This window comes from Ursus americanus, chromosome 13 (genome assembly GCF_024610735.1).
Source record: "Ursus americanus isolate L20-20 chromosome 13, mUrsAme1.1.p, whole genome shotgun sequence".
In the NCBI taxonomy this organism is placed as follows: Eukaryota; Metazoa; Chordata; class Mammalia; order Carnivora; family Ursidae; genus Ursus; species Ursus americanus.
In genome coordinates, this window is record NC_142139.1 from 44,931,232 (window position 1) to 44,947,763 (window position 16,532).

Genomic DNA, 16,532 nt, shown 5'->3' on the forward strand with positions numbered 1-16,532 from the left:
ACTAGTCATCTGCTTCTGCTGCAACAATTGTTACTATTTCTCCAGAGCAAGGTTTGGCTTTGAGTAGTCCTGAATGAGCCAACCTATCACATGCTAACTATAAAATACGAGAATAAATAAGGTACATAAACCGATCTTTGGATGACAGTTGCTTTGTAATATCTACCTGCATGCTAAAGCTTTGGCTAAAATCAATAATTTTGATATGATTGATATTGGACTAGCCTTGAAGACGCTAAATAATAGGTTTATTTGTTTTTTTCCTAAGGCACATTCTTAAAGTATAGTAACAGTATTGTGTTATTTCCATAGAAGTCAGTAATTTTTTCTCTTTTTTTGCTAAGGACCTATATCATATCATGTAGTCATTTTTGCAGTTAATACTCTGACAGAACATTAAAATCTTGATCTATTTTAAGTCCTTGCACATTCAATCACAGACTGTTCCTCTTCATGGGAGTAAGGGCTGATGATGGATTGCTGGATGGTACAGAGCACCTTTAATTGTTCAGAACTGTTCCTCAATTAGATGAAACGGTACAATGCTCAAATTCATAAACAGGAAGATCTTACTCAGATTTCTTATTTTATCCCCTCAAAATTACATTATAATTAATGTGGTGTTTTGGTTGCACATGAATGTTATTCTAGGTGTCATGGGATATGATTGAATATATATTTTGCAGTCACACACACATACACAAATTTATTTTAAGGGCCCAGTTTCCAGAATCAGACATACTTAAGTGTATAGCTCTCTCAATAATTTATTAGCAAAGTTATTAGCAAAATCTGTAAGAGCTATATGATGCCTCCGAATCTTCATCTATAAATTGCGATAAGAATAGTATTGATCCCATAAAGCTGTTGAGGAGATAATAAATTTAACATGCTTTGTGTATATCTAGGAATAGTACACTTCAATCAATAATGATAATTATTATTATTATTGCCATTATGTTGAATAAAAAAATTAAGTGAAAGATGGTTCATATATTAGTTCATATTTAGACCTAAACTGGATTTGGAAGTAAGAGCCGTAATCTATACTAGAACAGCCTCTTTGATTTTAATTTCCTAGTCTGTAGTCAGAATTCTATATAAGCCATGTCCATGTGTAAAAACGAAGCTGCTTTAAGTCACCTAGATGCAACCAGAGTCTTAATGTTCTATAGGACATTAAGGAAGGAAGAATCCCATCTCCTCCTCTTCCAATTCTATTATCCTAGATGAGTTAATTTCTCTTTTGAAGCCTCTGATTTCTCGTCAAAAACATATTATGAAAATAACTGCAAAGATATCTTGAAGTTTTTAAAGCATAACTCAATGAAATTTCATGCAATTAATCAATAAAAAGTGGCTGTTGTTTACAAGTTAGTTTAAGAATAATTAGGAGATTGGAGAACATGTTAAGGATAATATGCTGCTTGGAAAAACATGGAAGTGACCTTGGGCTATCAAATATTGTTTTCATTATTCCAATACATTAAAAGTGGCTGCTCATTGACATTTCCTAGTACAAATTTTGCTCTCCTCTGAAATCATGAATAGTACTTAAGAGAGCTGAATAACTGACACAATACCTAATTATTCTCTGTTGTAATAATCTATTTATTTATATTTGTAGTCCCATTATTTTTGGATAATTTTTAAAGATAATGAATTGGGGAAAAACACATCTAAAGTAGCTGGACATGGGGGTGCCTGGCTGGCTCAGTCAGTAGAGCCTGCAACTCTTGATCTCAGGGTTGTGAGTTCAAGCCCCACATTGGGTGTGGAGCCTACTTAAAACAAATTAATTAAAAAATAAATAAAATAAGTGGACATGGTGGAAGAATTGGGTAAAGGTGGTCAAAGGGTACAAACTTCCAGTTATAAGGTATAAGTTTTGAGGATGTAAAGCACAACGTGATGTCTATAGTTAACATACTATATCGTATATTTCAAAGTTGCTAAGAGAGTAGATCTTAAACGTTTTCCTCACAAGGAAAAAAATTGCTAACTATGTGTGGTGATGGATGTAGTAATCATTTTGCAATATACACATATATCAAATCATTATGTTGTACACCTGAAATTTATACAATATGTATGTCATTTGTATCTCAATAAAACTGGGAAAAATAAAACAACAGCTGGACGTACTTTTCTTGAAAATATATGGTGGTTATAATAGCATTTGGACTGAAGTTTTGATGAAAAATCTCATTATGACTTACAATTTGGACTAATGTTAATAAATCAACATGATCCATATAGAGAAAAAATAAAAAGGGGATAAATTTATATATTCCAGACTAATGTTTTAAAACTACTTAAGGCAAAAGCAAGAGTGCTAAGTGCTTATGCCATATAAACAAATAAAGTGGCTAGAAACATCTCTTTTGTTCTAGTGTTTGGCCACTCAATCTAACACAAGATATTTAAGACAGCATTTACGTTTGATGATCAAGTAAAATAAATACTACAGGCCATATGAAGCTGAGTACATAGGAAACAGGGTTCCTATTGAATATGTTGAGCTAGGCCTCCTAATAGGATTCCAGATAGATGTAAATAAAGGAACAAAAAAACCAGAAAGAAATGTACAACAGGACACCATTGATTTAAAAAAAAATTATCATTCCATTAAGCAAATAGGAAAAAAAAAAAAGAGGGGAGGTAATTATTTATGTCCCTCTTCCATGGACCAGATATTTAACATAAATTAACCTATTTAGTTCTTAGAACAAGTCTGCAAGTTATGTACTCTTCTTTTCATTTTACTGATAAGAATACACAACATTTAAAGAAGTTAAGCAACTAGGCCAAGATTTACTCATTTATTCAACATTGTTCTAGGTGCTTGGGCAATATCAATGGATGAAAACAGACACAAATCTCTGACTTCATTGAGCTTACATTTTAGTGAGGAAAGAGCGGCAACACATATATTAATAAGTCATGTAATATATTAAAACAGTAAGTACTATGAAAAAGAAAAGGAAAAACAGGAAAAAGGATCAAAAATCCTTGGAGGGGGACAGTTTGCACTTTTAAATAATATTAGATAAATCTCCTTGAGAGGGTTACATTTCAGAAACAACTGAAGAAGTTAGGGAGTTAGACATGGCTGTCTGGAGGAAGAGCATTTTAAGCAAAGAGAATAGCTCAAACCAACAACCTAAGGTGGGCCCCTGTGTGGCACTGGCATGCTGGAGAAGCAGCAAGATCAGTGTGGATGGAGCCAAGGGATCAAGGGGAAGAGGGAGAGAAGGCAGTATTTGGAAAGGGTACCTAACAATTGGAACCTTGTAGACTACTGTGAACACTTTGATTTAGAATCCAAATGAAATGAGGTGTCATTGCTGGGTTCTGAGCTGAGGAATGACATCATCCAACATATGACATGTTTTAAACATTTCTGGCTGCTGTGTTGATAATACTAGAGGATAGGGGAGGGCAATGGTAGAGGCAAGGAGAGCAACCAGAAAGCTATTACAATAATCCAACTTAGAGATGATGGTGACTCAGTCCATGTTTGTTACAATAAAAATAGTGAGAAACAGCTTCCTCATAGTTTGGATGTGGAGACGGAGACCAAGAGAGGAATCAAGAAAAACTTTTAAGAATTTTTGGCCTGAGCCACTGGAAGGAAGTGGTTACTATCAATTAAGAAGAAGACTGAGTATGGAGCAGATTTGGGGGAGAAGAACATTAGGTCCATTTTGGACATGTTGAGTACAAAACGTTTATTAAATATGCAAGTTGAGACAGTGAGAAGGCAATTGGATATTTGAGTCTAGAGTTCTGGAGAAAGGTCTAGTTTGGAGAAATAAATTTTGGAGTCATCAACAATGGTACTGAAAACCACATAAGTTGATGAAATTACTAAGACAGTGAATGAAGATTTAAAAAAAAAAGTGGACCACCTCTTGATAGGATTGGGGGAAACAGACTATTTCATGACATAATTGGGAAGTTTTCCCTTTGGCAACATAATACAAAAAAGTATATAAATACAGGTGACTTGATCATCTTCATAGAAAATATTGAAAATTCTGAACTTCATAGCTTCACAAGCCTGGCAGAGGTCATTTTAGGTGACTGACTAACTGTACTTCCTAAACTCTGGTCAAAAAATAAAAATGAACCTAAACATATCTAAACAGTTGGGAATGCTTTTCTTATGAATAACTCCCCAATAATATATTCATAAATAGCATAATTACAAGACAATACTAGGAAAGGTAAGCCAGTCAATTTTATGTATTTGCAACACATAAGCTCTTCTAAATGTGTTCCTAAGACTTTTGTAAGTAAAAGGTGTGTCTATTTCATTACAAGACTCTGAATATCCTATTATTCCGAGCTCTTAGTGATACCTTGATTATGAGAAAACTAAGTTTATGGTTTTCTTCGACTTCTGAACTCCCATGGCTGCATGAAACTTGTTCTTTTATCCTTCTGTAGGGGAAGAAACAAATTTTTACCTCTATCCTTCTAGATTCTTGGCTAAGAACCACCCTCCTCCTGCCCCCTTTCCCAATAAAAGATTAACAGGAGAAAAACAAACAGAAGTTTAATAACATGTATACCTCTTGTATGCTTGGAAGACATCCAGGAAAACTGAGTACTCTCTAAAATGGCCCAAGCCATGATCTTAAATACCATCTACTTCTTAAGACAAAAGAAGACGTTGGGGCAGGGGCAGGTTGTCAGGGCAGAAGGCCAGTTATGGGAGGTTACCAGGAATAGCACAGTAAATAAGGGTATGATTGTATACAGATTTAAGTCAATGACTTCTCCATCAATAAGACTTTCTAGAGATTTAGTCATCCTCCTCTCCCTGGTATAGAGAAAGAGAGAGAAGCAGAAAGAGAGAGAGAGAGAAAGAGAAACACCCTTACAAATGGAGACTTCCCTTATAAATGTGAATTTATTTATTTATTTATTTATTTATTTATTTATTTATTTATACAAAAGGGTAACTTCTACTCAGTTTTAGGAGCTTCTCTTATGTCTGCTGTTTTGTAAAAATAATCAGCTCAATGTAATCCTTATTCCAAAGAGATATATTTTGGGGTAGCAAATTCTGTTCCAGCTCACTTCCTTACATGACTTATTCTCCAAAACTTGTATCTTATTAAACTTATATGATCAGTGCGATTCTCCTTTATATACTTGTAAAATCCAAAGTCCTATCCTGAACCAATTTGGAGGCTCCAAATAGGATAGCTCTTTATTTTTTTTTTTAAGATTTTTTTATTTTTATTTATTTGACAGAGATAGAGACAGCCAGCGAGAGAGGGAACACAAGCAGGGGGAGTGGGAGAGGAAGAAGCAGGCTCCCAGCGAGGAGCCTGATGTGGGGCTCGATCCCAGAACACCGGGATCATGCCCTGAGCCGAAGGCAGACGCTTAACCGCTGTGCCACCCAGGCGCCCCTAGGATAGCTTTTTAAACAAAATAATGATCAAATGCTAACCATAGGCAGCAGAACATCTTGTGAAGCTTATAGAAAATGGTTATATATAGGAAATATTCCCTTCCTGTCACAGATACGGGTTAAGGTTTTTATTAGTGGATACAAGTGTACGTCCAAATATACAATGCTGAGTGGTGCTCACTTGAGACAATGCTTTTTTTTATATACATATATTTTTAGATTTATTTGAGAGGGAGAGAGAGCACCCACAGGAGTGGGGGGAAAGGCACAGGAGGAATAGCAGGAAGAAGAGAGAGAATCTCAACCAGACTCGCTGCTGAGCCCCAAGCCCAACACAGGTCTCCATCCCACCACCATGAGATCATGACCTGAGTCAATCAAGAGTCCCACACTTAACTGACTGAGCCACCCAGGTGCCCCTGAGACAATGCTTTCTTAATAAAAAAAAGTCAATTAGCTATACCATCAGGAGGTAATGGGAAAGGTTTGTCACCCAAAGGTGCATTATCAAATGAAAGGCTTCTTCCCAGAAAACAACCACAATCAACACTTGGCTACCAGAAGGCAAGGTCATTTCTGACTCGAGTGTAAACATCAGACTGCGTCTCTGGCAAATTCCATTGAAGATATGTAACACTAAATAAATCCCTTAATATATTTGAGGTTCACTTCTTCATCCGCCAAACGGGAATGACGACATAAAACTTGCCCGGGAAGGAAGGATGTGAGGGCCAAAGGAGATAATGCAGGGCAAGGGTTTTGAGACTGTCAAGTTCTGGACACAAGTTAATTATGTAACAAATGTTAGCATAGCACTACCTGCAGGATTATATGTTTTCAGTAATTTTGACCAATTCAAGCTTGCTTAGAAAGGTCAGGCTTTTAGAAATTGTTGGTAAGACTCAGAGATTAAGTTAGATGCTGGGAGTCCGATGATGAAATTACAGAAACTGTGTGTTGTCCGCTCTGGTCCAAGAAGGTCATCTGTTGTTCTCCTGTTTTTGTTACTAGTGATCAAAAGTTGACCCTAAACGAATTCCAGCTCCTTGAAAGGTTTCCTTCTGTACCAAAACGGTCCTTATCCCCCTTTCCCCGCGCCCGTCTTTTCTAGTCCCCTGCAGGGGGACTACATTTCACAGAAACCCCTCCAGTGCCCGGAGGGGAAGGTGCTGTGACGTCCTTCCACGCTTGGTCGGAACACCTTTTCCCTCCCCTGCCCCGCCGGCCCGCCGGCCCGCCGTCGCGCCAGCCTGCTGTCCCGCCAGCCCGCCTTCCCCGGCTCCCGGCAGCGCGGCCGGCGGCCCCGCAACGGCCCCGAGCGCGGCTGCGGACGCCCGGGCGGCGGCGCGCCACGGCGCAGACTCCGCGGCCGGAGCAGGCGCGTCAGCCGAGCTCGGCGGTGGCGCGGGCGGCGGGGACGCAGCTGCCCCCGCTCAGCGCCCGCCGCACCCCCAGAAGCCACCGCCGTCTGGGCCCCGAGCCGCCGCGTCCTCGCCTGGCGGCTGCGGGCGGGGACGCCTCGGGTAAGTATCGGGGGCCCTTGGCTGGGGGTGGGGTGGAGGGCAGGAGAAGACCCGCAGTGGGAGGCGGCGGTGGTCTGGGGACGGGAACGACGCTCTGCGGAAAGACGGGGTCAAGCCTGGGGTGGTGGAGGCGCGGGGAGCACTGCGGCGTGCAGGGGGAGGAGGCGAGCGAGCTCAGTCTTGCGTGGGTAAAGGGGCGCGGGGCGCCGGGCAGCCGGGTCATGGATGCACCGATGCGGTGGCGTCCGCGGATACGCTCCGGCTGGAGGGATGCAGAGAGCTGGGAGGAATTGGGGGAACGCAGGATTTGCGGGGAGAGCTCCTTGCGTTGTTTTGTTTGTATAGCTCCTTCAGTCATTGCGGCTGTCCCCTTTGAAAGGTTGGAGGTGGAAAAAAAAAAAAAAAAAAGAAAGGTTGGAGGTGAAGACAGGGAGCGTAGTGTTGGATTTCTCTGGACACTTCAAACCGTTAGGACGGCCCTCCTGTTTTCCTGGGGAAGAATGTGAAGGTGGGAGAAGTACCTGCTGCTGTGGGCCGAGGTATCTGAAAGCAGATGGGGGAAGGGAGCGTCCAAAGCTGAAGTTGACAGAGGAGAGCCTTCTGTTGTTGCTCTTGGCATGATAAGCCCCCTCTGTTGTCCTCAGTAGAGGGGACCAGGGAATTAGCTCTTCTGGCTTGCCATAGGGGCTGTAAAGGGTAAATGGGAGAAAATAAGAATTCCTAGGAGAAAAGGAGGTGCAAAATATGACATAAGAGAGGCAAAATTATAAGGGCGAGAAAGGAATTAAGTGAATGTTGAGGAATCTGATAGATCTCTTAGCCTGCAGAAAACAATCATGGAGAAACAATTTATGGTTTGGAAACGAAGGACTGCAAAAGAGACTTAAATATTCCAGTGTTACTAGACCCTTCAAGTTCTTTCTTTCTCTTTCTTTCTTTTCTTTTTTTTTTTTTGGATGCATCAGACCGGCAAGAATATAATTCTCATTTGAGCATAGAAAATGTTATTAAAATAGGACTAAGAAGATTATTTGGAAGAGTCTGACCATACTTGCCGGGTTTTTGTTTTGTTTTGTTTTTCATATTATGTTACCTAGAATTGGTGGAGTTAAAAATCATCCTCAATAAATGTTAGTAACATGAAAGTGGGAAAGCCAACAAGCTACCTTAAATCAGTATGCACCCTTTTTAGGTAAAAGGTAACTTGCAAATTTACTGTGTATAAATAAAAACAATGAATTTAAAGTGTGAAACTTTAGATACTAGTTTTTTCTTTTATCTGTCAATTCTTTAATAGCGTTGTCTTTTCCATTAGAATAGTTTTGTTATTTTTGAAAAAAAATATACTTGCAAAATTAAAAAATATAGAAATTGAAAAAGGAAATAAAAAATCCAAATGTACAAGAAGAAGGTAACCATTTTAACATTGTGTTAAACATCCTTGCAGGTAGCTTTCTAAACGTACATTGATATATTGTGCAATTCAATGTCAATTTTCGATTTTCTCTATAAAATCAGAAATTTGCCTATTTATTTTTTATACCTCCTTGGGATTGTATTTTTTATGAGTCATTATTCCATTTGAGCCTTACTACTAAACATCACAAATATATAGTGAAGGCTAACCACATAGGTTTGAGCAATGAGAATTTCATGTATAAATGTATTCGTCCATTGAGCAGTAATGGTCATAGTCTTTAGAGTCGTATTGTTATCATTTTATGTAAACATTTTCTTGTTCTTTCTTGTAGATTGATCTCCTGAAATTTAACTTTCAAGATGAAGTTTTTATTGGCGATTGCCTTTTTTATTTTAATTTCCTTGTGGGTTGAAGAAGCTTATTCTAAAGAGAAGTCTTCAAAGAAAGGGAAGGGGAAAAAGAAGCAGTATCTATGCCCATCGTACGTCCTTCATGTCTTATATTATTATATGGAGAAATGTTATTGCATTTTATCAAAGTAAGATGGTTTATTGAAACACATATCAGCAGAACTTTTCATATCAGAATATGTACCCATTGGTTTCACAAGGGGAGGTTTAGAATGTGAGAGCTAATTCCTTGTGTTTAAGGTAAAGTTTTATAAAGTTTTGTTCATGCTCTGGGATTATATAATATCTATACCTCTTTTATAAAATTAGAAAAAAAGTTACTATTTCTTTCTTACCCTAAATATGCAACTATAATTGGATACTGAAATTCCATGTTTTGAGCAAATAGCAGTTCAAAAAGATGGTTTTTCTAAAAAATATTCCTAAAAATGAGTATCAATTTAAAAATTAGCTAAAGTATGATTTTTAAGGTGTATTTATGTTGATTCATGGAAGAAGAAGATTCACATAGTAGGTCAGTTTTCTATTTCAATATTTTCTTCAAAGTGCTTAGATTGGAAAATGAGTATTTTTTCAAAAAATATGTCACTAAGTTTGAAGTTACTTGTAAAAACAAAATCTAAATCCAAATCACCCACTTCTCCTTTTGTGGTTTGGACTCTTTTTTTTTTTTCTTTTTTTAATAAGAAGGGTTAATACTACTGGTGAATAACAGCATTATTTTTAATAATACCTAATGGTTAGAGCAATTGAAGAGCATGTAAGTAAATAACTTTCACAAACATAATGTGTTTTTAGGTAATAAGATCACATATGCAGTGATTTGGGATAAAAATTAATTTGCTGTTACAGGTCATTTTTTTAATTAAGATGTTTCAAATACCGTATTGATCACAGGTAACATCTCAGCATCAACATTATTTAAAGATAGACTATTATGGTTTTGTAGATATTTGGTATGAGATAGTAAGGAACATTTTGGGAAGTTTATTTTGTTAAGAAAGGATATTCGAATTGGTGTTTTGGAATGGATATTGGTATGAATATGTGAGACTGCAAGTCTGGAGACAGTGTCACGATGCACATATGGACTAGCATTAAATAAAGCTCCCTATTTAGAAGTATCTCTTGGTTTTCAAGTTTATTAGTCCTACTTATTTCAGTGCTGTCGAACCTGATGTTAGGGCCAGATTTCTGGGTGTATTACAGGATGGCCCTGAATTATATTCATGTGTCCCTCCTTGACCATCTGCCCAGCTGGGTATGAAGTATCTGATGGGGCAGGTTTAGGAATAATCACCATCCGCAACTATCACTACTCTTCAGTGTTCAGAGTTTTTGTGTCACAACCAGGAGATAAGCCTTTTAGGGAACTGGGCATTGTCAGGCCTTACTCGTCCCAAGAGAAAGGACATATTCTCATGTTTTAGATATTTTTACATTAATCTTTTACCTGATGAATATTGGCATATTGATACAAACTGTTGCATATGTGTTAACAGTCATGGTGATTTTATGTGTGGAGTCAGGCCAACTTCAACCAGCCAAATTTCTCTATATGTAGAAGCTGATAGGACTCTTTTCCACTGCCTCCTGCCCCCCCGCCCCAATCAAATGTCATAAATCAAAGAATTCGGAAGATGGCAACAGTAAGCCTTAGAACTACCATATATCTTTTCTTTTTTTTTAAGATGTATTTATTTTAGAGGGGGGGGCAGGAGGAGAGAATCTTCAAGCAGACTACCCACTGAGTGCGGGGCCCAACATGGGGCTCAATCTCATGACCCATGAGATGAATATATAGTAAAAGCTCATACCTGAACTGAAACCAAGAGTCAGATGCTTAACCCACGGAGCCACCCAGGAGCCCCTAACTATCATGTATCTTACAAGAGTCCTTTACGGGACATTCTGTCCTTTTCAGAATTATGCGATTAAATTGTCTTATATATAAACTGGCTATATATTTGCAGTGTCTATAGTTATTTAAGACAGATTTTTAAAGTTAAATCTAGTAGGTTAAAAATGAAACAGTAAGGTTCTCTTGGTGAACATGGAAATCGCCGAATAGAAGACCCAGCATACCCTTGGTAAGCCCATATCACAGTATTTTAGAAATGTTATGTAATTAATTGAAATTTTATTTTGAAAATTTCTACTGTAAAATTTAAACTTTTTACTTTATTTATTTAATTTTATTATAATTATGAGACTAGATAAAACTTTATTAACAGTTGCCATGGTGATGCTGCCAAAAATCTGACTTATTAAAAAGTAGGTGTGCATTGCAGAATAAGATTTATATATTTTTTTTGTTTGAGCATTTTATTAAGAACTTTTATTTATTAACACTGAATTATGAATTTCAGAAGACTAGAGTTTTCTCTGGCTGTGTTTGGATCCATTATACTGAATTTCTTTGAACATCCAGATTAAGACTCTCAGCTGTAATAATGTGCTGTGAAAGAATATGCAAATCATTTGTATTAGATCCAGTTAGCCCATCTTGAAAAAGTTGATAAAATATACAGCGTTTTGATTAAGAGGAATATTTGAGATTATGAAAGTTAGGTACAGACCACCGTAATGCTCTTCAATATGGTGGAATCTTGCCCAGTGATATTTTTATTTATTTAATTTTTTTTTTCTTTTTGAATAGAGTTGATGAAGCAATGGAGTTGTATACACACATGCAGTTAATGTGTGAGTGTAACAAATGTGAGCGACAATTTCCCATTTTACTGTTGTAACGATGTTCTCTCCCCCAACCAAGACTGTAAATAAGAAGAAAAAGGTTTTAAAATGTGGAAGAAATAAAACACTTGGGGTCCTTAACATCCTAGGGTTTAATTTTGATGTTGAGCTTGAATTGTATCATAAACTTTTCCTGGCTCTTTTACTATATATATATTTTTAACTCATGTTGTTTTGAGATGCTATAACATAAATTTATGCTATTGTTTTTTGATGTATAAGTGGAACGGTAGTACCACATTGACAAGCCATCTGATAAATTTCCTTTCAAAAACTTTAGAAATTTAATACATATTAAAATATAAGAAATAAACTGTAAATGAGAAAAAATTTTGATTAAGTCCTTGGATATAGTAAGCTTTTTATTTTACAGCTTGAATTCGATGTTAACCTTCATCTATTGGTCTCTCCTCTGTCTATATAGTCTGCTTGAGTGATTCCATCCAAATCTATGGCTGTAACCACCATCTATTCACTGTTAACTCCTAAAGTCTATGTCCATCCCAGAGTTCTTTGAAGAATGCCATACCCATACATCCAATATTTTCTACCTGGCTATCCTATGTTGACCTCAGATTCAACTTAAAATGATAAAACCTGAGTTCAGAAATCCTCCCACCACTCCTGATGCAGTGTTCCTTTATCTAGCAAGTGATACCACTCTCTTTTGCCAACTGAAATGCTGGGGATCGCCTTAGAACTTCTCTTTCTACTGATGTGTCTCAAATTCAGTAGTGTCCAAGACTTGTCAAGTCAGAGTCTTTCTCCTCTCTGGAATATGTCCTTCATTTTCACTTCCCTGTGAGTACTGCTTTAAATACTCCTCTCTACCCATTTTGGTGACTCTTTATTAGTTCCCCTGCTTCTTGTCTTCCTCCATCAGTTCATATTGGACACTGACCCTATAGGATGTTTTCTAAATCTTCAATCTACGCAAGTAATTCCAAAGCTTAGAGCCCTTTATGGCCTCAGTAGCTTTCTGTCTCTCCACAGACAAAGCTCTTGCTGAACTGGCCTCTAATACCTCCAGCAGTATCTTTCTATCCCAGCCCCCCTCCCAACCCAATGCTTATGAGTCAGGTCTCGTACACACTTGACATTTCACACCTCTGGAAGTATTCTTCCCTATACCTGAAATACCAATGCTTTCCTTTTTTCTTTAGTTAACTCCTGCCTCAGTGGTCTTATCCAAATCCATGGCTATAAATATCATCTTTCACTGTTGACTCTTCTTAGAAAACAAAATTCAACTGAGTAAATTTGAAGATCTAATTGGCTTTATTAAGCAACTCAAGAATTGGGCAGTGGTCCATCTAGCAAGTAGAGAGATACTCTGAGGAGTTGTACAAAATGGAAGGTTTCTATACAAAGGAGAATGTGGCAAGAAGTTATTTGCAAAAGAAAGGATTGCTTCAGGCAAGGCTACCTTCCCTTAAGGGGAAGGGCAAGGGATTTTATTAGGTGGATTACCTCATCTTTGGGGGGATGGAGAGGGCACATGTGACAGATTCCTCATTGATGCTGATTAGAAAATTCCTGACTGACCAGTTAAGACTACATTTTTAGGGCAGGTTGAAATGCAGTTGGGTTAGGTATTAGGTCCATGTTTAGTGACTTGGCTTAAGGACACCATTTTGGGCCGGTGGTTTTCTTTTTAACACACCTGAGTCTATATGCCTGGCCCAGACTTCTCTCTTAAGAGCACCACACCCATAAAACCAGATTTTAATCTGACTGTCCCATAATGACCTCAAACTCAAACCTTGCTATCTCCTTTGGGAAACCTTTCCTAATCTGATAATTTGATTTAGAAAATTACACTCTGTGCCTCCATAGTTCCCTAATTGCCTATGATGTTTATAACACTGTATGGTAATCATCAATTATCATTATTTGCTTTCCCCACTAGATTGTAAGCTCCTTGGGAGCAGTGTCTTATTGATTCAATCACCAGAGATGAGACAAATTTAGTGCCTGACACAAAGTATACATACAATAAAAATTTGTTTAAAGAATGGATAAAAATCTAAAGATCTTTGGCTCTTACAAGTTATTATATTTGGATTTTGTTAAGGAACTTGAAAATAACTTATATAGTCCCTATGGACCATATTTAGGAATATGGTCTTAATATAGGGACAACTAGATGAGTTAACAACTGGGTAATTAGTGAAACATTTCCAACCTGGATGATGTTTCCTAGTGAAATTTTGGCCTTACCATGTTTAACATTTTATCAATGACCAAAATAAGACTGTACAGAGGGAACACTTACCCAAACAGGATCATGTGATTTGGGGACATATAATGAATATCTGAGACAGAATTAGGATCCACTATGATCTTGAAGGGTTAAAGTGATGGGCTGAAACTAAAAAAGATAGATGGAAGTACAAATTGCAATTTTGTCTAGAAATCATCTGTGCAAGAATAGGATGGGGGAAACACAGTATGGTAGAGAGCATTTGGAAAAAATTAGGTAATACGGTAAAGATTTATGTATGTATAAAATATGTATTACATGTAGATAATATATATGATACCAATGAGTATATATAGTTACTTAAACTAGTATTTTTATTTTACCAATTGTAAGGTATATTACTTCACTTAATAGGATGATATTTATTTAAAGCCAGATTTACAGAGCTTTCTGCTTTGTGCTAGTGAGTATTTTCAGGGGAGAGAAATAAGAACAATTGAGATCATTAAAATCATGTCATTTTACGGAGACTGAAAAAACTGAGAAATTTGAAAGTTGTTTTCAAATCGTTGAAAAAAACTATGATGTAAATGAGAAAGCAGACTTCGCTGCTGGCACCAATAGTGAAAACCAGGACTAATGAGTAGAAGCTATGGGTAGGATATTTTTAGCTCTCAGGAAGAACTTTCTAATAAGAGTTCTGCCTAAATATAGTTGACTGGAAAGTGAGGTAGTGAAGTTCTGTATAACTGGAGGCACTTGTTACTGAGGGGTATTTATTTGGCAAACATATTTTATAGAAAGTTTGAACATTGGATAGGTGGTTAGACCAGATGGTGATACTTAAGGTCATTTCAATTTGTCAGATTTTTAAGATCCTTTGATTCTAACATATTGTATTTGATTATGGCCTTACTATTATCCAATAGAATGAGATAGAATCATTTGAAAATTTTATCTCAATACAGATTTAGACAGATCTTCCCTTATTTTTGGTTCATTGTCTTGGAAAGCTCTACCATATAAAATAAATATATCTTGGTCCTGTGTTAATAATAAGGATTTAAAAACCTTCAGTGGTAGAATTTCATCTTGGAATTTCATGAATACTTGTATTTTAGAAGTGTGTCTTTCAAACCCAGAAAATATTTCTCTTTTCTGATCTAAACCAATAGGAAGAAACATGTCTCAAATAGTGATTGGGGGCTGGCGATATAAGTGAGCCACTTGCTGCCTGCCGTAATTTACAAGAAGGCATAGGCTTATAGATTTATATTTATATGTGTATCATACATGAAACCAGAACATATTAAAATATACTTTCAGGGTGCCTGCGTGGCTCAGTTGGTGAAGTGTCTGCCTTCAGCTCAGTTTGTGATCCTGGGGTTCTGGGATGGAGTCCCACATTGGGCTCCCTGCGTAGTGGGGAGTCTGCTTCTCCCTCTGCTGCTCTCTCTCTGTCAAATAAATAAAATCTTTAAAAAAAAATAAAATATACTTTCAGAATTTTTGTTTGAATAAACAAAAACAAAACAAAACATAATTATCTCAAAACATTACTTGTCATTTCTATTTGTGCTCCCAATAGACATAATAACACTTTTAAATACTGAATTCAGGGGTGCCTGGGTAGCTCAGTCAGTTGGGTATCCGACTCTCGATTTCCGCTCAGGTGGTGATCTTGGGGTTGTGATCTCAGGGTCATGAGATCCAGCCCCACATTGGGCTGTGCTCTCTGTGAGTTCTGCGTGAGATTCTCTCTCTCCCTCTCCCTTTGCCCTTCCCCCTACTCACGTGTGTTCTCTCTCGCATGCTTTCTCTCTCTCTCAAATAAATCTTCAAAATAAAATAAAATACATACATACATACTGAATTTGGCCAGGCTGTAACCTCTTTGGCACATGCTGCCATATTTTACCATTATTGAGCCTAGGGAACCTTCTACCATTTGTTGAGGACTATTTGAATTTCAAATATCTGATAGCTTATAATAAGTGCACTAATATAATTACAAGTTAAATTTAAAATCTCCTTTCTCCCACTTTTGGCCCAAACTTGTATCTTAGGTATGGGGAAGCTTAATAATAAGCCCTTGATGAATACTAGATGAGGGCTGCTATGATTTATATTAGTGTGTGGTCACGTTAGCATGAATTTATCCTGTCTTCTTCATGATCTTTCCTCCTAACTGTTGGCACTCTACCTTTAAAATCACGACAAAGGAATTTTTACTGTGGTTCTGTGTGCATAATGGTAAACAATGTGATTTCTTTATATTAGTTTGTTCACAAATTTAAAAAAATTGTGTGTGTAAAATTGTTGATATCTGTTCATGAGAAATATTTTTGTCTCCTTTAGAGAGAGATTGTCCCACTTAATGATAACATTTGTACACATCGGTTTTATGTGGTAGAAGGGTGGGAATACTGAATAATCAAAGCTACTATGTGCTAAGTATAATATTAGCTATTTTCTTCCTATTCTGATTTTCTTACCTACTATTGATTAATAGAGTGGGTTGATTTTAGTTTAGCTCTGCTTTCCTCCTAGTGAAAATGTTCAAGGTAAGTGCATTGGCCAGAAGATGAAAGGCTGATTACAAAAGGGTATGGGTAATCTCTGGAATGAATGCAACTGAAAACTGCCTACATTATTCTTACTATCACATATCTAGGTTTAATATGTCACTGATGTTTAGTTACGTATTTTCTTACTACCTATTGAACAGTCCCAGCCGAATGGCATGCTTTTCTTTTGCCATCAGCTGAATTAATGTTCTTCCCTTTCCAAATAA

General features: G+C 37.2%; 1 protein-coding gene across 1 annotated transcript in view; it reads left to right on the forward strand.

The window, feature by feature from the left end:
• Positions 1-6,715: 6,715 nt before the first annotated feature.
• The window catches only part of GLRB (glycine receptor beta), a 94,902-nt gene continuing 85,085 nt past the window's right edge, over positions 6,716-16,532 (forward strand). Inside the window, exons 1-2 of the mRNA XM_045798757.2 lie at positions 6,716-6,951; positions 8,703-8,852. Of these exons, the coding sequence (XP_045654713.1) occupies positions 8,731-8,852 (122 nt within the window). The 5' untranslated portion in view covers positions 6,716-6,951; positions 8,703-8,730. The remainder of the gene's footprint in view (positions 6,952-8,702; positions 8,853-16,532) is intronic.